The sequence below is a fragment of the Vulpes vulpes genome, chromosome 3 (assembly GCF_048418805.1).
Source record: "Vulpes vulpes isolate BD-2025 chromosome 3, VulVul3, whole genome shotgun sequence".
Classification (NCBI taxonomy): Eukaryota; Metazoa; Chordata; class Mammalia; order Carnivora; family Canidae; genus Vulpes; species Vulpes vulpes.
In genome coordinates, this window is record NC_132782.1 from 47,996,018 (window position 1) to 48,020,407 (window position 24,390).

Genomic DNA, 24,390 nt, shown 5'->3' on the forward strand with positions numbered 1-24,390 from the left:
GGGGCTGGTGCTCTCATATTTGAAAGCACTTTGACAGTTTTAGGGTCCTGCACCTGCATGAGGATTAGGTGGTGGTCTCAGGTTACATTTCATTGCAGCTCTGACTTAATTCCAACAATAATTGGTTTACTCCTTTGCACATACTTTCATGTAATCCACGTTTTCCAACATGCATGCAATAATCACCCTCATTTAATATTAGCTCTTTAAGGTTTTAAGCCCATTCTTTTGGTCCTGTAGCAGCTCAGGGACTTTACTGTGCCAAGATGCAGGGTGTTTTTGTTCCCTTCCCCCTTCCCCTAAGGGAAAGGGGCTTTACCAGTTTGGGGCCTGGAAGCTGATAGGTATGAGGCAGCATTTAATTTTTTATTTTTATTTTATTTTTAAGATTTTATTTATTCATGAGGGACACACACAGAGAGGCAGAGATATAGGCAGAGTCAGAAGCAGAAGTCCTCTGTGGGGAGACTGATGCGGGACTCGATCCCAGGGCCCTGGGATCACAACAACCTAAGCCAGAGATGCTCAGCCACTGGGACACCCAGGCACCCCAGAGGCAGCATTTATATTTGATGCTAATGTCGGAGCTGCAGTAATAATGATTGAGTCCACATCAAAATTTAAGGAGTTTCAAGTGTAAGTGGATGCACCTGCCCCTTTCCTATTTATTTTCAGTCCCTGAATGACACAGAACATTTGGAATGGGCGCTCTCTCCATGGTTGCTGTGGTTTTACTCTACAGCAGTACACGTGGAAGAAGAGTGTGGGGATCTAGCGTTCCTGTAGTGGCAAGGAGCCCCTTGCGTCCTCCAGGGTCTATGCATGTGGGGTTGGGGGGTGGGGGGCTGCTGCTGCTGCTGCTCCTCCTCCTCCTCTTCCTCCTCCTCCTCCTCCTCAGGTCTAAGCCCCTCCCCCTTCACGGTCTGGTGTCCAGTGTTTCTCTGCAGGGAGCTGCCTTCCACTCCACAGCCTCACTAATCTCATCTTGGGTGCCACTCACTTTCTTCGTGGAGAAAATAAAGATTTTATGCAGAGGCTTTCTGGGTCTTAGCAAAAGTTCTAATATCTAAGCAGATTGATACATGTCTGGAAACAGAGATAAGCAGCGGCAGAAAGGGGAAAATGAAAGTGCTAGTCAGGAGAAAAACAACAGTTTTGTTGAGAACACAGAAGTGGGTTTTAACCAGACATATTTTGTATGGTAAGAATGGTCAACTTCCAATCCACGTTCTCAAAATTATTTCCAAATTAAAAGGCATTGTGGCTGCATTATACGAGGTAGAAGTCTAGAGAAAAAAATGTAATGTTTGGCTCGTTCTTTTACATATTTCATTAAAAACCATATTTTAGCCTTTCTTAGTTTCTTGAAGCATTTCCCAATTACAGGTTCATCACCACTGCCTGACCTTTTGAAGCAAGAGTTGAGGATTAAAAAACAAGAGCATTTAAGCCTGAAAACGAGAATGTGTGTATTTCCTAGAACTATGGCACTTGGGAAATACCACATATACTTGGGGAAGTTTACCAGCATAAAATCTTGAGTCAAGAAGGTTTACAACATCTGGGGGTCCCAACTGACTTGGGGGAAGAAGAGGAGGTAAAGGGAAGGCAGTTGGTCTGCGGCTTTGCTGTCTTCGTCCTCAGGTTGCTACCAGGTTGGGATTTGGGGGGGAGTGGGCAGTGAAGGAAGGCATGGTACCAGGTGAGCACATGGGCTTTGAAGTTATAATGGCCCAGAGTCAAGTGCTCCTTTTCTAGATGTGAGCCCTGTCACCCTGAGGGAGTTAATTAACCTGTCTGCACCTCTCTGCATTCTTAAAATGGCTTTTTGGGGCAATTAATGAGAAAATAAAGATTTTTAAACATGTGTAAGTGCAAATAAGGTCATTGTTGTTTTCTTCCTGTCTTTCCATTTATTCATGAAAGTTTCTGATTCAGTGGGCCCAGGAAAACTGTTTATAGAGGTTACCTCATGGTGCTCTAATGGTCCTCGGACTGTACTTTGAGAAGTGCTGTTCCTAAATGACAAACAGGAGTTGGCATCAAAGGAAGGGCAGGACCGTCACTTCTATGCACACACAACTCCAACATCATAGTACATGTCCTTGGGGCACATGACTTGCAAGGCCATAGGCAGTGACCCTGGGTGGGGTGGGGGGCGGGGGTGGTGATACAGAGAGTGTGCTGTGTGTGTGTGTGTGTGTGTGTGTGTGTGTGTGTGAGCGAGCCAGGGTGTGCTTGGGACACTGAAGACTCACTCTGGGGGAGCACACAGGTGGGAGACAAGGGAGCAGGGTGGAGGTCCTTGTGTGCAGTGCCAAGGAGTTTAGGTTCAGCCAGAAAGCAGTGAGAAGCCACAGAAGGCTATAAGCAGAGACGTGATTCGACCACACTGGTGGTCACATGATGAGCCAAGAGGGTGAGACTATTGGCATGTATAATAATTATGAGAAAATTATGATTAACCAGGTGAGAGCCAGTGGGGGGAGAGAGAGAGAGGGAGGGAGGAGGAGAGGAAGAAAGAGGGGGATGGAGCACACCTGAACTGAGAGAGGGAGTGTATGTCAAGGAGGGGACAGATTGGAGAGATGTCTAGAGGGAGGCTCAGGACCACTTGGACTGGCTGCTTGATGGGGAAAAGGGGGCAGGAGCTGGTGATGGCGGAAGGTTCCAGGTGGGTGGCCCAGTGATGGGCTTCTCTGCCAAGGTGGGTCAGGAGGAGGTTCTCAGGAAGAGGGAAAGTGAGGATTAGTTAAGTACTGACCGTGTTTAAAGTGCTGGAGTGCCCCCCAGACTCCGGGCATCTGAGCTCGTGGAAGAGGCCCAGGACGGAGGTGCCAATTTAGGGGAGCACCGAGGCAGTGTGAGGCCAGAGGAGCCTGGGGGGGGGCATGAAGCCCAGAGAGAGAAGGTGGGGGGTGGCAGCAGAGCAGGTGAGAAAGGACGTGGAAGCCGTGGGAATGCCAGCCACCAGCTTCATCCTGGGAGGCGGGGTCACCAAGGAATGAAGAAGGCCACTGGGCCTGTGGGCCAGGGGTCCCGGGCCAGGGGTCCCGGGGAGCCTGGGAGAGCAGGCGCCAGGTGGCTCGGAGTCCAAGACAGTGGGGACCACGTGCTGTCTTGTGAGTGGTGAGAAGGATGCAGAGCATCAGGCAGCGATGAGGAGGAGGCCAGAGCAGCGAGGGGATGACCTGGGAGGAGGAGGTGACTCACGGAACCAGATGGAAGGCCTGGAGGCCAGCGCAGGATGGGCACAGGATGGGCCTGTGCGCCTAGGGTGCGACAGAGGAAGGCCAGCTGGCTGGGCGTGGGGCCTTGGAGGTGCGGTGGGCCGAGGGGTGGCCAGGTGCGTACCCGAGAAGCCCCGGACCATGAGTTCGGCTTGGCCATGGGTGGACTCAGGCCTTGGCCGAGAGCCGGAGGGGCAGGAAAACCAGGAAGGGAGTTCTTTCACACGTGACATTTCCGAGGAAACGGCATACTGATCATTTTGAAGATTTTCGTAATTATGTTGTATGATATTAGTATCCGTTTTTAAGAGTCTTTCTCTTTTCTTGTTCTAGTGATGATCATCACAATGCGCCTTCAGAAGAAAAAGGTACGGTACTCCTGAGTCCATGTTGAGTTCTTAAAAAACTTATACCGTTGAAGCATTTGCAGTTTTAGAAAATGATCGTTTATTTTCCTTATGGACTGTAGCTGCTTTGTTACATTCAGGCATTTACCGACTGTTGGCTTGCAAGCTGGCCACCTTACAGGAACAGCAAGGAGAGACCGAAGAGGGGGGCAAACCGCTTCAGATTGGTAGGTGGCAATTTTCCTAAGCAAGGGAACTCACTGTGGAGGCTGGTCTTGGTCTGCCTGGTACTTGGAAGCCAGGCAAGTGTCCGTTCACTCATTGAGCATCTACAAAGGGATGGATGCTGGGGAATCAAGGTGCTAAGATGTGGCCTCCATCCTCCGGGCCTCAAAGACCAATAAAGAAACCAGCAGCCCCTTGTGTGCCAGTCGGAGAAATGTGAGGGAGGGATCGCAGAGGAGGCGTGGCTGACTCGGTGGGGTAGAGGGAGACTTTCAGTGGAAGTGACATTGGGCTAGGTCTGAAGGATCCCTGGGAATGCTGGAGGTGGGGCCTGGGGGAGGGACTTCCAGGCAGTGAGAAGGTATCCGGAGAGGAAAGAGTGGCATCCATCCTGGTGTTCAAGTTTGGGACTGGCTTGTGGTTAAAATAGATGGATTCTAGGCCAGTGCTGCACATGGCAATCACCTGGGGACTTTAAAGACAAATACTGTCGTTCAGGCTTCACCCCACACCAGCTAAATCAGACCTAAGGGGAGGGCTGAGTCCTAGGCATGGATGTGTTGAGAAAGCTCTCCAGATGATTCTGAGGTGTAGTCAAGGTTGAGAACCACTCTTCCGTGCTTCCAGCCCTGGAGGACTGAGGCCTCATCCCATCACTTGATTTCCCAGCACCTGTCCTGACATAGTGCCTCGTCCTCACCTAGGCATTCTCTCCTGCAGGAATCTGCCTCTCATGCCCTCTCTACGGCCGTGTCCAGTCAGTCACCAATTTCTAGGGGTTGACCTGCTGAATAATAATAAGTGTGCTTGTAAGTGTAATAACATGCTTGAGAGTGCAGGTTCCGGCCAGACTGCCTGAGTTGAAATCTTAGCTATAGACTTCCCAGGGGCCCAGCTCACATCACTGGATAGTCATGAGGATTAATGTGTAGATATACGTGAAGCATTTTACATAAATATATGTAAAGTATACGTACACAAAATTTATAAATAAACATGAGTAAGTATATGTAAATGAGTAAACATGTATATGGTGCCTGGCACATGGAACACTCACAACAAGCTGCTATCATCAGCTCTTACCTGCTGTTATTATTCTCATTATTCTCAGATTTTTTTCCTTCCTCTGTGTAACTGCTGCCAATCCTTCATTATGGACATGGCGGGGGGCGGGGGGAGATTTGAGCATAATGCTAATAGCTTTCCATGTATGTACGTGTTGCATTCTGGGCCCGCGTGGAGGGTGAAGCAGCATCTGGAACCTGAGAGGAGGAGAGAATGAGGAGTGAGCATGGGGGAATGGACCTGGTCAACAGATTGGGCCTGGGGAGCTTCTGGGGCCTGTCAGGAGAGGTCCATGTGCCCCTGCAGGTGGAGATCAGAATCTGATTGGGTAGTGGGTACAGTGCCTCCTTTGGGCTCTTGAGGTGGAAAGGAGGCTGGGGATGGGGATGGGGCCTGGGACGTTAGTAATGGGGGGGGGGTGGCAGAGAGGAGTTGCCAGGCAGGTGGAGGGTAGGAGAGGTAGGGGAACCAGGACAGACCTCACAGAAGGGCCCATGTGGGCAGGAGTCATTTTCTGGGGGTTAGTGGTCCTGATTTAGGGACATCAGGGAGAGGACTTCCAACTAGCTGTGGGAACAGAAACCTGATTGCAGTGGGTGAGTTGGGGTGAGGAAGTGGAGGGAACATTCTTGGGGACCACCCTTTCCAGAAGTAGTTGAGTAATAGGGACAAAGTTTGCCCTGTGCTTCAGTCAGTGCCATTTACACGGAAGTATTTCTAGCACGGTTGTGTCATTGAGCCTGTGCCTGCAAACGGTCTGGATGTGCAAGTGCAGGAGCAGGACAGGAGCAGTGAGGGCAAGTCACGGCTCTGGGGTGGGGTGGTGGTGGTGGTGGGGGGGGGGTGCTGGAGGGGCAGCCTAATGAAATGATTACTCAGCCAAAGTGTGATGGGAGCTCCTACAGCTCCTACAGCTCAAGTCTGTTGTATCCACTTCCAAAGAAAAATAAGCCCCCTTTTACGTGAGCCAAACGAGTTTTGGACTCAATGAGAATATAATGAATTAAGAAAAAATTAGTTGAGTTTCGATCTATTTTATAAATTAAAAGAAAAATAGTTCTTATTTTTTATTCACTGTGTACTTCCCGCGACATATGTTTCTCTTCAGGAGAGGACAGCAGTTCAGAGGACAGCAGTTCTGAGAACAGCTCCCAAAGTGAATCTGGTGAGTAATGTATTCCTTTCTTGAATTACGGAATTTTAGTTAAACATATGAGCCTTTATTTTTATTTTCAAGTAATGCACACATCCCTTATATTGTCTGAGGACATATTACTAGCGTGGTTTTGTAAAGCCCTGAAGAAATACGTACATGTACATGGTAAATACTTTCTAGTTGGCAAGCGAAGTGGGAGAACAGGATGAGCTGAAGAAGAAAGGCAGGAAACCGTTGCTATTGGTGAAAGCCAAACATTTCACCTATTCTCCCATTAGGCCGTGTTTCCTCTTGGTTGTCAAAAGAATTTGATTTAGACCTTTTTTCTTTTTGTAGATAACGAGGAACCAGAACCAGAAAAAACAAGTGAGTGTATCCTGCCTCTCAATTTTATTTTTTGTTGTGGAGAAGAAAGGGGAGGATAGCCTTTGGGATTTTTAAGTTACCAATTGCTTGTTCATTATCTTTTTTTTGTGCAAAATTAAGGTAAACATTAGGAAACTTCTCTAAGTGTTTTGGAAATTTGAGCTCACAACACTGGGAATAAAATATGCTCTTGATTTGCGTCAATACCAGGATTGTATGAGTGTGGTTCTGCTCTTAGTTTCCCTAAGGAGGAAAGATCGAGAGGCCGACCATAATCTGTAGTGCAGCCACAAGCGGCCCTAGCTTCCTTCCGTGGTGGTCGCTGCTCACAGATTATGGCAGAGTGAACTATTTGCTGCTGCAAATGTACCATTTGTGGTTTAGAGTTTCTGGCATGCTGTTCTAGCTATTTATGAACAACTCGAGTATGAAACCACTTTAAGGGCATAGATTCTAAATATAAAATACGGTTTTCATCTAAAGTTTTGTGAGTGACTAAGCTTGTATTTTAAGTGATTTTATTTTACTGTAGGATTTTTTTCCCCTGATTCTTAGACTGGGACCTGCCCATGAACACTGTAGCAAGGCAGTCAGAGGACTCCTTTGCAATACTATTAAATAAATGAAGTCTCTTCACTCAGAAGTCCCGAATATAATCTGATTCTCTCTGCAGTTTCTCAGTGGAGAACCAGGGATGGTAACTATAAGTTTCTTGCAGTCCTGTGGTACATTGATAAGAACCTGCAGTAATCTGTGTATCACTGTTGTGGAGATGTCATATTCTGATACTCATAAAGAAAAAATGGGTGCCAACCCTCTTACCCCCAATTCTACATTGGATTATTATGGATAATTTCATCCTTCAAAATGCAGTCAAAAGTCCAGCCTCCATAGATTGGCTTGAGATAGAAATGAAATTAGAAAAATGGCCTTGGGATCAGGTTTCTGATGTTATCCCTGTTAATAACTGGGTAAGGGGCCGTACGGACGTGGAGTCTTGAGTCCGGACCCTCAGGAGTCCAGAAGCTAGGCCTGGGCCAGGGCCTCACCAGGGCAGGCAACCTAGGTGGAAGGCATTTGGGGTCAGTGAAGCTCAAGATAGGCTCAAAGTTGGGTGGGAGGGTGGGGTCAGCTTGGTCTCTTAGGTCAGGCCTTCTCCCCCCTTCCCCCAAGATTATTCTTAATGCTAAAAGGTCTTTTATCCTTCCCATTAGGAGAGATCTCAGAGAGGTACCCTCCCATTCACCTCCATTCTCAGGTCAGGTGGAAAGACCAGGTAGGCTACCTTGCAGTGTTTGCTCCTCTGTGGGCTAGCTGGCAATGCAGGCCTACCTATCCTACCTATCCTCCTGAGTGGATGTGCTTTCTACTCACAAGCATGAATTCTGGGATCACCCACATCATAAGGATTGGAGGGACACTGTGGTTTATAAGTTGGGGAGAATTGCATCAGTTTTTCTGCTTTAGCTGGGAAGACCTGGTCAGAGACTCCATGCTCGCCAGCTAGTTAGGACTTTCTGATCTCTTTCACTTTCTGTGCTCCCAAGGCAGAAAAACATGGGAAGTGGATAAAATACTATGTAGGCATACAGCCAATCAATAATTTAGAATTTTATGATCCTTTATAGGACAATGCCTGAGGAAATATGATTGGAGGATTGTGTGGTGCAGAAGTTGGGTCAATATTTTGGATCTATAGTGTTCTGAGTCCAGACTCTGAATATTTTTAGTCTCTATTTGCGACCCTATTCTAATGCTGTTTTTATTTATTTATATGTATTTTTTAAAAAAGATTTAATTTATTTATTCATGAGACACACACACACACACACACACACACACACACACACACACAGAGGCAGACACAGGCAGAGGGAGAAGCAGGCTCCCTTTAGGGAGCCTGATGTGAGTCTTAATCCTGGGTCTCCAGGATCACACCCTGGGTCAAAGGCAGATACTTAACCACTGAGCCCCCCAGGTGTCCCCCTAATGCTGTTTTTAAAACCTGGTTCTCTCTTGCAAACCCTGGCCCCTGGACACTGCCCCAGTAGGCTGAGAAATCAGGCAGCTTGTGTGTCCTGGGCTGGAGTGCTATCCTGAGGGGTGTCTGTACCTTCCGGGCATTGGTGATGGCGTAGGACCTTGCATATGTGTTGAGGAATGCCTTCCCATGGGGAGAACCTCTCAAAGGTTGTTCAGACCTTTAAAATATGAAACCAAGCATTTGATACATTAGGTTTTGCTTTAAGTGACAGAGTTGTTGTCTAGAATTCTTGAATTTTTTAATGAGTCCCACCTATCACCATAGCAAAATAATAGATAATAATAATTATCTATGACTTACTGAGCATTAGGGAATGGTAATTTAATTTTCCTAAATTTTGGGGGGTGGTATTCTAATCCTCATTTGACAGATGTGGAAAGTGAAACATGGGGAGACTTAGTAATATAACCCGAGAGCCCAAGCTCATACAACTAGTGGCCAGTGTAGATAATAGAAAAATTCATCGCTGTTCCTTTTCTTAATACATTTTTGTATTATGGAATTGAAATCTTTCAGAAAATAGTCACTGAGCCCTTACCAGGCCCTAGGGATATGGTCCTCATGAAGCTTACATTCTAGTAGGGAGAGAAACAGGAAGCAGGAAACACTAAATCACAGTGTGCCTGGTGAGGAGATGCCCCAAAGGAAAAGGAAGGGGGCAGAGTGAGTATGTGGGGCAGGCCCTGTTTCAGGGAGGGAGAGCATGTGTGTATGTCAGGAAGGCCTCTCAGAAAAAGGGGACGTTTGAGCAGAGACCACAAGGATGTGAGGGGGCAAGCAACGTGAATATTTGTGGGAAGAGACAGGACGTGCAAAAGCCCCAAGTCAGGTGTGTGCTTGGGAGTGGAGAGATGGCAAGTAGTAACTGCAGGGCAGTAGGCGCAGGGAGACAGGCAGGAGAGGAGGTAATGGGGAGCCAGACCAGATGGGGCCTTGCGCCATACGGCAGGAATCTGCATGCTACATCAGAGACTCTTACAGTCCTTCCGGTTTAAATATCAGACATTATTTCTTTTCTTCCAAGCTAATCTCTAATCCTCAGCTGGAGGGCTGATGCCAGCCAAGCATCATCTTGGGCCATGAACGAATCTTCCGTGGGGGCTACCACCCTCCAGCTGGGACACTGGCCTAGGTGAGGAATAACGACTGAAAAGATTGCTCATGCCCCTCTTGTCTCCACAGATGGGGAGCCAGGAGAGTCTTCCATCGAGGAAGCTTCTGCTCAAAGTAAGAACCAGACAATGTGCTTTACCCTCCACTTTCCTTGCTTCTCTCCCATGCTTGTGTGAGAAGAGGATGTGTAGGTCAGGTGTAAAGGATGATGACCTGCTCCATAAAAAGATCACATAACAATTTATGTGCCACAGTGGGATGCACTGAAACTTGAGTCTCATTCAAACTCATTTTCATACCTTAGACCTATGGTAGGATTGACAAACATGACATGTCCTGTGTCATTGGATTGACTCACGGAAGCATTTAAATACATGTCTAAACTTTTTTTGGTTGGGAAGCTGAAGGTGGGTGCTTAAGGAGTACAGATTTACCCTGTCATTGACTTGTGCCGATGTGTGTGTGATGATATCTTTCACAGAGGAAGAATGGGAGGATAAAGAATCGCCCAAAGATCATTTACATTCAGGTATAAACTTACATTTTCCAAAATGTTCTTTTACATATTGTTACTGTTGAGGGGCATGTACCTTTGAATTTTGTGATCTGGTCATATCACATATATTTATTAAAAATTTTTTTATTTGAAAATGCCAATCCCATTCATATAAGTAAGACTTGTATTCTATCATTTAGAACTTCATAAAATCCAACCTTACTGTGACCACTGTAATGCTGAAAATGTAAGTATCCTTTAATTATAGAACATGATTTTCTAATTTGCTTAAAGAAAACAACTTTTACGTATGTATTACTTGCTTATACGTATGTACTTTTTCTCCAGAAACACAATGAACAAGTGACCCCCAGGCTCCTTTCCCGGGAACAGTTTTTGTAAGTAGTTGTAAATAGAGAAGTCTCAATATCATCAGTAATTTGACTTTGTACATAAAAATGACCCCAGGGAGAGGGCACACAAAGCAACATAACTGATTTCACACATTTTATGTAATTACTTGGAGTATATTCTTTGATGGTGACCTTCTTAAAAATGCTATAGAATCTCATTAGTGCTTTTGAATGGAAGTAAAAATGTAAATAACTTTTAGTAGCCCTCTCCTGACCCAGTAGTAGGACTAAATAGGTGTTCTTATCTGCCCAATGCAGACTGAAGTTGGACACAGAAGGAATTTACCAGTGCACGGAAACTGGTCTGATATTCGAGGTGAACAGAAAAGTCGACATCAAATACTGCGTTTTGTCCTGGAGCAAATACGCAGACCTGGTTGTTAAACCCTGGGTTGTTGGAGGACCTTTGTTTGATGTTAAATGTGACCCAACCTGTCTCACCTCCATTCAGTTTCCACATTCCCTCTGTTTGGGTCGTAAGTACTCATCTTCTACAAGTCTTAAGTAGTGTGTGCATGTGTGTATACGTGTGTATCTGTGCCACCTATGTACCGCCCAGAGCACTAATCACTAATTTACCTTCGTATCTTAACAGACCACGATGCCAATATGACGTTCAAAGTCTTACACGTTAAAAGTTCCGGGGCCTCGTTAGAATCTACTGTGGATCATTCTACAACCCATGTCAAATGGCATGTGAGCTCTCTTTCTCCTGTGGGACCTGTTATTCAAAGTGAAGAAACAGTATACCACCACGGGGCTGTGATTCTCTACAAAGCCATTGACCATAATCCATCCTTGTCCTTTCGAGTGTACATAGCAACCAATAATGAGTCCTTCATCAAGGTAAAGTTAATGAAAATGAATAGTGCATGTTGAATGCCATGTTTATGTGGTTCCTGTCCCTGTTGATTTAAGTGTACCCCCACTGCAGGTCTCAGTTGGCACTCATCTATAGAGGTTGTAGGGTGAGTGCCAGGTCCTCAGATTCATGGACTGTGGTCATTCTTAACTAAGGAGAAGGGGGCATGGGTCTGGGACTTTAAAGGGAAGAAGTGCAATTCATAGGAAAATGAAAAAGAGTAAATGTTTGGTAAACAAATGTTTGCTGGGCCACTCCGAAGCCCTGGGACACGAGGACTTTGATCAAACAAACAGGCCTTGCCAGGTGCCTCCCTGTCTACCACACCCAGTTCATGTCACTGTGTAGTTACCTATGGTGATAGTTCTCTTCCGGAGCAGGTCCGCTATCCAGTTCTTTTAGGCAGTTATTGGGAGGTAAGGAGCTTTTCCTGAGTTGGCTGGGTTTTGATTGTTTTAAAAAAATTGTTTGAATTAATTAATTTTTTTAAAAATTCAAGTATAATTAACACACAGCGTTGCATTAGTTTCAGGTGTACAATATAGTGATTCAGCAATTCTGTATATTACTAAGGGCTCTTTACGATAAGTATATTATTAATCCCATCCCCTTCACCCGTCTCACTCATCTCCCCACCCTTGATTGTTTTTAACTAAAAATAATCTTCATGCCAAAGTGGCCTGTTTTGGGGTAGCCTGCCCCTGGCCCCCTACAACATCAGACTACCTATTTCCGGTGTCTTTAGGCTGTAGTGTTTTGATAGCTTTAAACAGAAGTTATATCGATTACAATTGGCGATATATATTAATATTTAAAAACTGTTAAATAATAGGTTTTTAGTTACTTTCAAAGAAAGTAAAATATGCTTCCTGTCTTCTCACTAAAGTTAATATTTTCAGTTGGGAAACTAGTCTTCAAAATGGTATACAAATAATCCCATGTAAAGTAGAATTAGCATGGGCTTGGAATTAAGTACCCTTATTTAATGAATTTTATATTTCTTAAAAGTAAATTCAGTTACCTAAAAGGGTATTATCTATACTTCCTGGGAAGCTGGGGTGAGGAGCCAATTATAGCAACAGATATGTAGAGGAGGACATCACTTGAACAATAGGGAGCATGGCATGGTTAAGGCAGGATGTGCTTCCTGTTGACACTGTATTTTTACACCTCCTTGGGTTGATTTTTTTTCTTTGTAGGAAAATGTCCTTGCACTTTGCATTCAGGAAACCCACATTTCATGTTCAGCTATACAGCTGCTTTACATGTGAAGCTGGGCCAAAATCTCCATTTGCCTCTTTGGGGCCTTTGAACCATGCACATAAAATCAGTGACCCCTCTGGGAATAGTTGTGAAATGAAAGGTGGAAACACAAATGAAAGGTTGAAACAAACTCTGGGTAAAACAGAACTGTGTACAATAAAATAAGTCGCTTTTTAGTCACATTATGGGCAGATAATCAATACAAATGTATAATGCTTCACTAATTTAATTTTCTGAGATCCTTTAGAAGCAAGCTTTAGGTGTCATGCAGAGTGTGTGTGTTGCTTTTGGCTGTAATGCTTGGGCAGAAAGATGTTTGGAGACCTAGGAGCCTGAAGCATGGGTCAAAGGTGCCTTATTAGCCCCTGTGGCATCTCTTTTTAGAGCACTGTGAAAGGTTTTTCCATTGATGTTATTCTGTATGAGGAAATGAAGATAATGCAGGGTGGCATGTGCATTGCTTGGACGCTTATGGTCCTTAGAGTTGTTGCTGATGCATTTCAAAGCCAAAACCTATTTCTACCTTTAGGATATTTCCAAGTCGGTAAAGCACTCCTCTAAGAAATTCATGAAAATTGACAAGCCTCCTGTTTGCCAGAAGTTATTGCAGAATGGGAAGAAATATAGACTGATCAGTGAACCAGAAGCTGAAATTACCCCAGAGGTATATATTTTAAAAAACACTTGGAGTAGCAACAGGGATGTATGTTTCATAGATAGAGTATTTTGAAGGTTTTAAAAGAATGCATTTTGTTTTCATTTTTAATTTATTTACAAATAAATAAGCAATTGTTTTGCTAAACTTGCACCTTATTCCAAAGTGCTGTTGAGTTTCAGAATTAATCTGCCACCATTGCAGAAAGAGATCATTTAATCTTTTTCCCCTTAAAAAGGTTTTAGATTTTCTTGAGTTCCTTTTATTAAATACTTCAAACAATGCTAGCTTCAAAGGAATAAAAACCTTAACCTCTTAAGCTCTTCAGAGCACTGAAGGTTAATGGAAAAGAGTTGCTAACAAGGATATTGGCTTTTTTTTTTTTTATTAGAAGCCATTTGAAAAATAGTTATGGGAACAAATTGTCACCAGATTTCAACTAGTCACTGTACACACTATGACATTTGTAAGTGATTTTGGTTTCCTGTAAATGATGAAGTTATTTTTAAAACTTATTTTCATTATGTGCTCTCAATGTGTGCTGTAGGTTATCTAACTAGACATCTGTGTGGAAATTCTTTTTGTACACCTCTTTTTTGTTTGTTTTATAGCTTGTGAGAGATTGAAAACATGTTTTGATTCCATTACATTAAAATATGAAGCAAGGGAGAGCTGATGGCAGAGGTATAATTTTATTATATCATCAGAGGCCTTGTGCCCCGTAGAAGCAGTCAGGTTGATCAAACAGCTTTCCATACCTTCCTTTCCAGTTTCTTTTTTTTTTTTTTTTTTAATTTTTATTTATTTATGATAGTCACAGAGAGAGAGAGAGAGGCAGAGACACAGGCGGAGGGAGAAGCAGGCTCCATGCACCGGGAGCCTGATGTGGGATTCGATCCCGGGTCTCCAGGATCGCGCCCTGGGCCAAAGGCAGGCGCCAAACCACTGCGCCACCCAGGGATCCCCCTTTCCAGTTTCTAAGGGTTTCTTTCCACTTGGGTTTTCTTTTCTTTTCTTTTCTTTTTCTTTTTCTTTTTCTTTTTTTTTTTTTTTTTGAGCCTCACAAAAAGGCTCACAATAGTGAGGCTGAAGAGACTAATATACAAAGCAGGCAAGCAGGCTGCCCGGGTCCTACATCCAGGTGGTAGGAGAGCCTAGCCCTAAGCCCAGCCTCTCCTTGGCTCCTAATGACAGTCTTTCCACTGGGATCTGAGAGGTTAATTCTTAGCCATTGCGGGCTGATCAAGCCCTGGCGGGTGCTACCTAACAATGAACATTAGAAGCCAAGTGCAGTCTTGTCTGGAAGGTGGAATTAAATTTGAAGGGTTTGCTTAGGACAGTGTGGTTCTTGGCCTTTGCTGCAAAATGGAATTCCCAGGGGAGGTTTTAAAAAAGTCTGTGGCCTGGGTCCCACCTCCAGAGATACTGACTTAATTGGTCTGGAAGTGGCCTTGGCATTGGGTTTGTTAAAGCTCCCAGGGTGACTGTAATGTGCTGCCAAGATTAAGAGCCACTAGGAGAGGGGATAATACACACTGAATGGATAATTCTGTCTAGGAAGGGACTGAGATGGTCCCCAGAGTTCTCGCTTCTGCAAGATGATGATAGTGGGAGGGCTTTAAGTTGTCTAGTCCTGTCACCAATTGTGTACTCCCTCTTAACCAAATTTCTGGGCTAAGGGGGATGATCTCCCAGTATTGCCCTAATGATTGTATAAGGTAATGGTTTTGGGCTACTCTGAGAGTTGTGAAACTCTGCTAAAAAATCTAAGGTGTTCTTATTGATTTCATGCCATTAATGATTTGTTTAACTGACATTTCTCAAATGTGCCTAATACAAATGAGTCTGGGGTAAGAGTTAAAAAATGAGTAAGTCATGATATTTTCCCTCAAAAGATACCATTACAAAGAGAGATATACTATAGGCATGTCAGGAAATAATTTTAACATGTAATGTGGTATTACCATAGAGATGGGTGCAACGGGTATCCAGGAAGGGTTTCTATATGGTAACTTTTGTTCTGGATTTGAAGGGAGAGGGTTTCACCAGGAGACACAGCCCTCCTGGAAGAGAGAGCTGTAAATGTGTAAGTGAGGTGATGGGGATGTGCTGCTGGGCTCAGGGCACCAGATAAATGAGTGTGGTAAATGGGATTGCAGAGGGCTTTGGGGGAGAGAGATCTTTGGCTTTGTAAGAGTATTGGTTTTTAAAGGTGATGCCCAGTGCAGTTCAATGATTTTTTTTTTTTTAAGGAGATTTCTCCCTCCAGGCTTGCTAGCCAGTCTGGAGAAGAACAGAGGAGGGCATGGGACGGTCTCTATAGTGGTTAAATGTAGTGGTTGAGTCAGGACGTGTGATGCGAATTCAGTTCTCCCACTTCCCAGATGTGAATTTGGGCAAGTTAGTTAGTTTCTCTGAGATTCTTTATTCATGAAATATCAATGAAAGGATTTGTTTGGGGGCAAAGTCGTGGTCAATGAGGCAATATGAACAAAACACACAACGTAGTCCTGTAAATGCCTTGAATCAGTTCTAGGTTGTGGAATGATCGAAGCGAAAGATGGTGAGGAAGTTTAAAATTAAAATCACTTACAATAGGGTGATCAGTTTGGGAACACAAAACAGTGAACAAAGAAAGGGCTGAAAAGTTATGCTTTAAAAAAATAGGGCCAAAGTATTGGAAGCCTCAACAAAGGAGAAAAGAAGGTCAGAGTAAAGAGGGACTTAAGAAGCCAGAGAAAAAGAGGGTCTGTGATTAAGGAATAGGATTTCCAGCATCAGAATTTCAGTGAGCATTCACGTCAGCACTGACCCTTCTATTATTCTTTATTTGACATTTCATGTTGTCAACTATTGCAGCTTTTATTAAAAAAAAAAATCACTTTTTTTTTTAAAGGAAATTGAATTTGTTGATGGTTCACTTTTAAAATTGAAAAGTTACATTGAAGTGTATTTGGAGCAACCAGTGGAGTTTAAATTACTTTTGGTCGAAACGGATTCTGAGGAAATTGTATGGAATGCAAAACTGAGAGAATGTAAGTGTTTTGTGTCTTGAATGAAAATTCTGATTTGTGGGGTGGTTGGGGTAGAAAAACAAGTAGAGTGATTGTTTGTTCTGTTACCATAACATCTAGAAATCTGATTAAGAGACACAAAGACCCTCTTGAGGCTCTGGTTATCAGGCACTCATGTCCAGACCCCTTGGTCAGGGGGTAGTTCTGCGAGTGTGTGGAAGCTTCAGGTAGTAGGTGGGCTTAGCCAATAGAAGATCCCCTCTCCCCTTACCATTCTAAAGTTTGGATCTCAGATATTTCATTGTGAATTAAGGGTGTCCTGACAAAGTCTGTTCCAGGACCTGGATGTATGTTTGCATTTTGGCTGATTACCTGTCTCATTTGCCTCAGCCTGCCTATTTGACCTGCAACTGGCAGCTCCTGCTCTGTATGATCACAGCTCTGCTATAGGAACACATTCCTCTTGTTTAAGAGTCTGGTGCTGGGAAGTCCTCTGGCAACCACATCTTTTTTTTTTTTTTTTTTAAGATTTTATTTATTTATTCATGAGAGACACAGAGAGAGAGAGGTGCAGAGGGAGATGCAGGTTCCATGCAAGGAGCCTGATGTGGGACTCGATCCTGGGTCTCCAGGATCACACCCTGGGCTGCAGGCGGCGCTAAACCGCTGTGCCACCGGGGCTGCCCGACAACCACTTCTTTAACATCCTCTCCTGCCCTGGGAGGAGTTGGAGAGGGCTGCTGCTGGAAGAGGGGAGAGGCAGTGAAGGGACACCCTGTAGCTGCCCCTGGCTGCTTCCTCAGGCAGGTCTGAGCTTGACCTCCAATTCTCTTGGAAGGAAGTTATTAAAACAACAGACATGTGTATAGTGAACACATTTTGGAGCCAAAGGGAGGCCAACGAATGGTTGGGAGTGAGGTCCTATGGGTTCTAGTTCTAGCCCTAGAACTGCTAGCTCTGCGTGGGAGTGTGGGCAAGTCTCTCAACCTTTTTGTGGCTGCTATGTCCTCAGCTGCAAATGGCACTGAGGTTCCTCCTGCCAATGCCACATGTTTGTAGTAGAAATTATTTTTGCATCATTTGCATTTAAAAAAAATTTATTTATTCATGCGAGACACAGAGAGAGGCAGAGACATAGGTAGAGGGAGTAGCAGGCTTCCTGCAAGGAGCCTTAATGTGGGACTCATCCCAGGACCCTAGGATCATGACCTGAGCCAAAGGCAGCCTCTCAACAACTGAGCCACCCAGGTGCCCCACATCATTTGCATTTTGAATTATAATACCTTAACTCTTTCCTGGTATTATACATAATCCAATGTCATTCCAAAAAACAGAAGGAGTTGGAATGCCTGGGTGGCTCAGTGGTTGAGCATTTGCCTTCAGCTTAGGGCATGATCCCAGGGTCCTGGGATCGAGTCCCATGTCAGGAACAACATTTGAGCCCATTTTCAGCTAGTTTATTTTTTATTTTTTTTAATTTTTATTTATTTATGATAGTCACACAGAGAGAGAGAGAGGCAGAGACACAGGCAGAGGGAGAAACAGGCTCCATGCACCGGGAGCCTGACGTGGAATTCGATCCCGGGTCTCCAGGATCGCGCACTAGGCCAAAGGCAGGCGCTAAACTGCTGCACCACTCAGGGATCCCTCAGCTAGTTTCTTTTGTTTCCATTGGGTTATGTATAGACAAATGAATTTGGTAATTGCTAAAGACATAGAATGAGTGCTGTGTGCTGGTCATACATTTATGTCTTTCCAACATATAGATGGCTATCTGTTAGAGTCTGCATTTTCTTTTTTTTTTTTTTTTTAAGATTTTATTTATTTATTCATGAGAGACAGAGAGAGAGAGAGAGAGAGAAAGGCAGAGACACAGGCAGAGGGAGAAGCAGGCTCCATGCAGGGAGCCGGACATGGGACTCGATCCCAGGTCTCCAGAATCAAGCCCTGGGCTGAAGGCAGCGCTAAACTGCTGAGCCACCTGGGCTGCCTGAGTCTGCATTTTCTGTCGTGTCTTTATACTTTAGCTGTGAAACCCGATTTACACATTTTGGAATTCTCAGTCTTTGCTTAAGTATGAGCCTTTTCAGTAGATGGGATTGATTCTTATTCTCAGTATTATACTCTTGAGTTCCAGGCCCTTTTATCTGAGCTAAAATTTATTTACCTGTAAATAGTTGGGACTGTGTGTCAGTGATTGTGTTGTTTTTCTTGGTATTCATTCTTTGTTCAAGTAAATGAACGTGAAAAATGTCACTTTTTGGTCAGATGATGCCAAAGTAATAGAGGTATGTAACCTGTAGCGATCTGAATAACATATTATCTGGACTAAGAATAAGTTGCTTGGTCATTTTAAAGACCACTTTATAAGACCTCTTATGCTTGGTTTTTAAAAACATATTTAATAATACCCTGCATTAAAAGATGTTTCTGGTCTCCATTGTTTTGAGGGGGAGAGGGGCTAAACTAATGGTTAATTGAGATTGCTTATTACTATGAAGTCATCTTCACTACAGGGACCTATACTACGAAGTCATCTTCACTATAGGGACCTATAGAAGGCCTGCGTGAGGCATAGACACCTTATAGAACAGGGACTGCATTTCAGACCGGGAAGGTGGTGTAGAATCACAGTGATGCGTTCAGGGATCCCTGGGTGGCGCAGCGGTTTGGCGCCTGCCTTTGGCCCAGGGCGCGATCCTGGAGAGCCAGGATCGAATCCCACATCGGGCTCCCGGTGCATGGAGCCTGCTTCTCCCTCTGCCTATGTCTCTGCCTCTCTCTCTCTCTCTCTGTGACTATCGTAAAATAAAAAATGAAAATTAAAAAAAAAAAAAAACTTTCTAAAAAAAAAAAAACAAAAACAATGATGCGTTCAGAAAGAACTCCTCAAGTACAGTATTCCCAAAGTACAGAATGATAATATATGAGATCGTTTTAGATAGAGTATACATAAATACATTCAAAACAAAACATTGTTTATCTTTCTGACTTCCTTATCCATATAGCAAGTGAGACCAGTGTTCTCTTTACAGTGGTTAGAGATATAAAGAAATACCGAATAATAACATTTCACCTGGCATATGGGTTTGGCAAGAATCGGGATAGTTGTATGCAGATGACTTGAGTCTGGGAAACACTTGACTTGTAGGACCTGCGATCTCAAAAATAGGTGCATTGGCGTACATACCAAGTTAAAACCCCAAATTCATATTTGAACTTCAGAGAGATTTCCAAGACTCTAGAGCTTCATATACTTTCATAAATTGATTTAAATCAAATTTTGTACTATTTCCAATTGATGCTTATTACACTTTAACAGGTGACTGGGTTCAGCATGATCAGAATCAGAACATTTCAAAAAGCAGCACAAGTGGTAAGTGCTGGTTAACTGGACATTGAACGGGTTTTAATCTATTCTTTTATTCCTTCTATCTGCTAGAATTTTTCTTTCGCTGGGCAAATGTATCATTAAAGATCTGCTAAGTGTTCTGTAATTCTCTTAATCATCCAGACAACCTTTGTATTCATTTTCAATTTGTTTGTACCCGAATGATGTTTACTTTAAAAATCCTCATTAAAGGTAGGTGGAAAATAAGAAATAGAAGGGTAAGCCAATTTATTGATGTTTTTGTTTTTAAAGGTAACAGGCGGCGAAAAATGACCAGCAGCTTACCTGATGAGGACGTTTATGACAAGAGAATGAAGCAGGTTGACACTTCAGGTGTGTAAAAGTGTCATCAGTGGCTTTACATTATTTTCCCTGATTTCCCCTTTGATTATCATCCAAGCCCATGCTGTTGGGTCAGACTTCTGGAGCCGCATCCCAGGTGTGCCTGCCCTCCTGGGTACCTTCTCCCTGTGTGCCAGCTCCTCAGGCCCCGGATGAGGGTCCTCCTTGGTCGGCCTCACCCTTTTCCCAGCTAGAGCCCCCACTCCACCTCTTCACTCAGTCTAAATAGAATGAGGCACCAGGGTGAGCTCCCATTAAGCATGTAGGGGTAGGGGCCATGAACCATCCATCTTTACGTTTCCTGTAGCAATGAGTGTGGAGCTTTTTAGGTCAGTGATGACATAAAATGATGTCAATGATGACAGCTTTAATGAATGTCAATTGAATGAATGAAATAGTAAATGTCTATGTATGCATTCATTTGGCTTCACGGTTACCAGCTGCATCTGGGGTAAAGAGCCTCCAGCTCAATTATTGGAGGCAGGTCTCAGTTTCTTCCAATTAAATGGCAGAGACCAAGGCTTGATAGTTGTGAAAATACAAGAAGAGATTTAAAATGCTTCACGCAGTACTCCAAGGTACCAGAAGATGGAGTCTCTAGCTCAAAATCCCAGTCTAACCAGAATTTACAAACCTAAGTTTAAAAACAGACTCAAATTATATGAGAGTCGAGGCCTTAAGGCTTCAGGGGCCTCAACTTCCTAAATTAACTGCTTCATCAAAATACCTTTTCTTTTCCTATTATTATAAGGTACGAATCTCTGAAAGCGGATAAACTCTCTATAAAGGGAAGCAAGATGTTCTCTACTTTCTAGAACAGGAGACTGTGAGGATGACGTGGATGATTTTACTGTACATCACTATAGAAATGGTTATTGTTATTTTTTGTTAAGTAAACATCGAAATGAGTGAGGCTCTAGAATTATTTTAAAAACCTAACTAAATTGGAATACGTTTTTTCTAGTTTTATTGAGACATAATTGACAAATAAAATTGTGTGTATTTACAGTGTACAGTGTGATGATTTGATATACATATGCATTGTAAAATATTTACCAATCAAGTTAATTAGCACATCCATCACCTCACATTTTTTTTTTTTTTTGGTGGTGACAGTACAGAAGATGTACTCTCAGCAAATTTCAAGTATATAATACAGTATTGTTAACTCTAGTCATCGTGCTATTCATTAGATCCTCAGACCTTATTCATCTAATAACCGGGACACACTTATATTACAGTGATACATGGAAAAGTTTTTGTTGTCACATGCAGTTACTTTTGGCTATTTAAAATGAGCTCCAATATCAAGTAGCTAGAAATAGGATTAAAATTATTAAATGCTACCTAGAAAGATTAAGGCTTTCCAGCCTTTTTTTGGAGTTGAAAGTATGGTATCTAAATAAATTAATAAGGATTTACTTTTGTTTAGGTATTTCTACAACATTCTTTGAGATACTGAGTCACCACAGTCCTGGTGGTTTTGGACTCACCCCATCAGTGTGATGCTTTTTAAATATGCTCACCACTCAGGCTCAGTAGACTCACCTGGAGATCGTGTTAAAGTTTAGGTTCAGAATCAGAAACAGTAGATCTGAGGATGGTCCTGAGAACTTGTATTTTCCCTAGGTTCCCTGTGCAGATTTCATTGCAGCAGCAGTTGGGAGAGCTAGGAGCATGCACCACGTCTCGAGAAGCCACTAGAGGGCGCAGGCATCGCTTAGACCCATTCTTCAATCTAGAAGGTTAGGGATCTGTGAGGTGGGGAAGGGTCCCAGGACAAAGGTTAGATTCATAGTAGTAAATTGTCAGTTATAGATGAGCCAGAGGTATCGTGGTCCTGGAGGAAGGGCAGAAAGTACTCCACCTCTCACTCCCTTCTGATTTCACCTCTATTATCTGTAGTGCCTTTATGATCCTTCACTGAATCTAGAGGACCCCTGAGTTTTGCCACCAACTAAAAAACATGAAAAGAGGGGCACCTTGGTGGCTCAGCGGTTGAGCATCTGCCTTTGGCTCAGGGCATGATCCCAGGATCCTGGGATTGAGTCCTGCATCTGACTCCCCTGCAGGGAGCCTGCTTCTCCCTCTGCCTATGTCTCTGCCTCCCTCCCTGTGTCTCTCACGAACAAATAAATAAAATCTTTAAAAAAAAAAAAAACATGAAAAGAGAAAATCTAGCTTAGTGATAGGGCTAATATTTTTCATGGGGCTGAAGGTTTAACAGTGGCAAATACATGTTCCTCCAAGATTATGATGCTGTTTCTTAAGAGATCAACAGATATTACATATACCATCTCATGACTTTTCTGTGGGTGCCGTTTTTCCCCTAATGCCAGGAGATGGCATAATGGAGATTGCAAGTCAGATGTCTTGCTGCCTGCTTTAGTGGCCCTTAAGGTAGCATCTCTATGTGGCACTAACATTCAAATAAAGACACAGAGCTGGGCAAGGGTGTAACAACTACATTTTTATTTTTGAGCCATATAAATTATTTTCGGTGTCTGATTTTTTTATTCCAACCCAGTTTGTGCCACTTTGTAAAAGTCTCACTCCCTGAATTACCATCGTGAACATTATTCCCTGGTTTAATGTTATTACACGAAATAGTTTCCCTCAATCCTTATAATAGTTTGGAAAGCAGGGAGTTTTTGACACTCAAATGTATTTTAAAGGCAGCTTATGTTACAAATCATGATGTCCTCCTTTATATAAGGTGAATACGTTTTCATTATAATTTGTTATAAGTGATTGAAGTGTTGAGAAGAACTTCTCAGCAGAAGACTTCTGTTTTGCTTTTAGATGGAGCGAAGACCAGGACCCTGTTAACAGACACACAGTTGATTACCCTTGCTGCGAAGCTGGGGAAGGAGTGGATAAAAATTGCGATTGCCAACCTGGAGTTGGAGATTAGCGATATTGATGCTATCCGGGAGAAGAAAGAAGATGTTACGATCTGTAACTTTAGGATGCTGAAGAAGTGGCAAGAAAAGGAGCAGAGTAATGCCACGGCCGAGAATTTATACAACTGCTTGAAAAACATTTCTGTTGAAGTCCAAGATGTGCTCAAAGGTGAGCCGGAAATTATCTTAGTTGTTTACTTGGAATCAAGCTGTGTCTTTGCACGTAGCAAGTTTCTACCATAGAATGTACTGCTTGCTTATTCGTGAGCTTGGGTTCAGAGAATTACAGAAGTGTAGGGTAAGCATGTGGACTGCCATAATCTAAGTAAAGATGATTTGTGTGTGGGGTCAGAGGAACGGTTCAAATCCCGTCTCAAATGCTGGCTGGCTTTGTGACTAAGCAAATCCTCAACCTAACTTTAAGACTCTCTGTTCCTATCTGGCAAATGGGTGCAAAAACCCTTCTGTCCTGGGTTTATTGTGGGAATGAAAAGGAGATCACGCGTGGACAGCTCCAGGTATTTAGCTCCCTAAGGGGTGGCCAAGAATGTTTCATTGTGGTTCTTGAGACCTTCAGCCTTCTAAGGCCTGGTGGCCTGGAGCGGTGCTGGGGGAGGCCACTGGGTGGCACCAGTGAACCTCGAGTAGCAGAGAAGAGAAGTGGAAAAGGAGAGCCCAGAGGAGGGCTAAAGTTTCTAGTCCTAATCCAGAAATCTCTACAGCTCCTTCCTTTGTCTTAAACACTTCTTTTTTGTGTGTGCAGCTTGATTTGGCACATTGGTCAAACCAGTTCAAAACTTCATAATGTATTGTTACCATAGTTGACAAATGTAGTGTCACTTCCCCAAGGCCGCAGGGAGAGGGTTTTCTTGGAATTCTGTTTCAACTTTTTATTCCAAAAAGAATGTAAAAAAATGTAAATGCCCCATAAGTTTGTATGAAGAGTAAAATTATTCTGTGACCTGTCAGGATGCTTTGAGATACTGTGGGCATATTTCCCCCATAGATTTTGGATGCAGAAACCTCAAGCAAATAGGATATCTAGTTTCAGTGCCAAATTTTTCATTCACGCTCCTGGATATGTTGAAATTTTGTAAATCACTGAGGCCCACGTGTGGAAATCTGCTTATTTGCATATAGGCGCCTCTGCCTCTTGTCAACTATAGCCTCTGTGCTGTCATAATCACAGCCTCTTCCATCAGAGTAAGCCTTGAAAAGTCTCTCTCACAAACTACAATGGGCTGTTGTTTTGTTTTTTTGTTTGTGTCTGCTCCTGATCTCAGGAGATGCTTGACTTGTTGCTACATTATTATTATTATTATTATTTTAAGATTTTATTTATTTACTCATAGAGACAGAGAGAGAGAGAGAGGCAGAGACACAGGCAGAGGGAGAAGCAGGCTCCATGCAGGGAGCCTGACGTGGGACTCGATCCAGGGTCTCCAGGATCACGCCCTGGGCTGCAGGCGGCACTAAACCGCTGCGCCACCGGGACTGCCCCTGTT

At 43.5% G+C, this 24,390-nt stretch overlaps 1 protein-coding gene across 1 annotated transcript in view; it reads left to right on the forward strand.

Annotated features, from left to right (window-relative positions):
- Window positions 1-24,390, forward strand: part of LOC112933329 (uncharacterized) — a 34,018-nt gene that overhangs the window by 7,718 nt on the left and 1,910 nt on the right. The window contains exons 4-18 of the mRNA XM_072751266.1: window positions 3,564-3,598; window positions 3,718-3,804; window positions 5,976-6,032; window positions 6,360-6,389; window positions 9,616-9,660; window positions 10,028-10,075; window positions 10,243-10,289; window positions 10,391-10,440; window positions 10,714-10,931; window positions 11,051-11,301; window positions 13,110-13,244; window positions 16,132-16,270; window positions 19,572-19,625; window positions 19,893-19,973; window positions 22,785-23,054. Of these exons, the coding sequence (XP_072607367.1) occupies window positions 3,564-3,598; window positions 3,718-3,804; window positions 5,976-6,032; window positions 6,360-6,389; window positions 9,616-9,660; window positions 10,028-10,075; window positions 10,243-10,289; window positions 10,391-10,440; window positions 10,714-10,931; window positions 11,051-11,301; window positions 13,110-13,244; window positions 16,132-16,270; window positions 19,572-19,625; window positions 19,893-19,973; window positions 22,785-23,054 (1,547 nt within the window). The remainder of the gene's footprint in view (window positions 1-3,563; window positions 3,599-3,717; window positions 3,805-5,975; window positions 6,033-6,359; window positions 6,390-9,615; window positions 9,661-10,027; window positions 10,076-10,242; window positions 10,290-10,390; window positions 10,441-10,713; window positions 10,932-11,050; window positions 11,302-13,109; window positions 13,245-16,131; window positions 16,271-19,571; window positions 19,626-19,892; window positions 19,974-22,784; window positions 23,055-24,390) is intronic.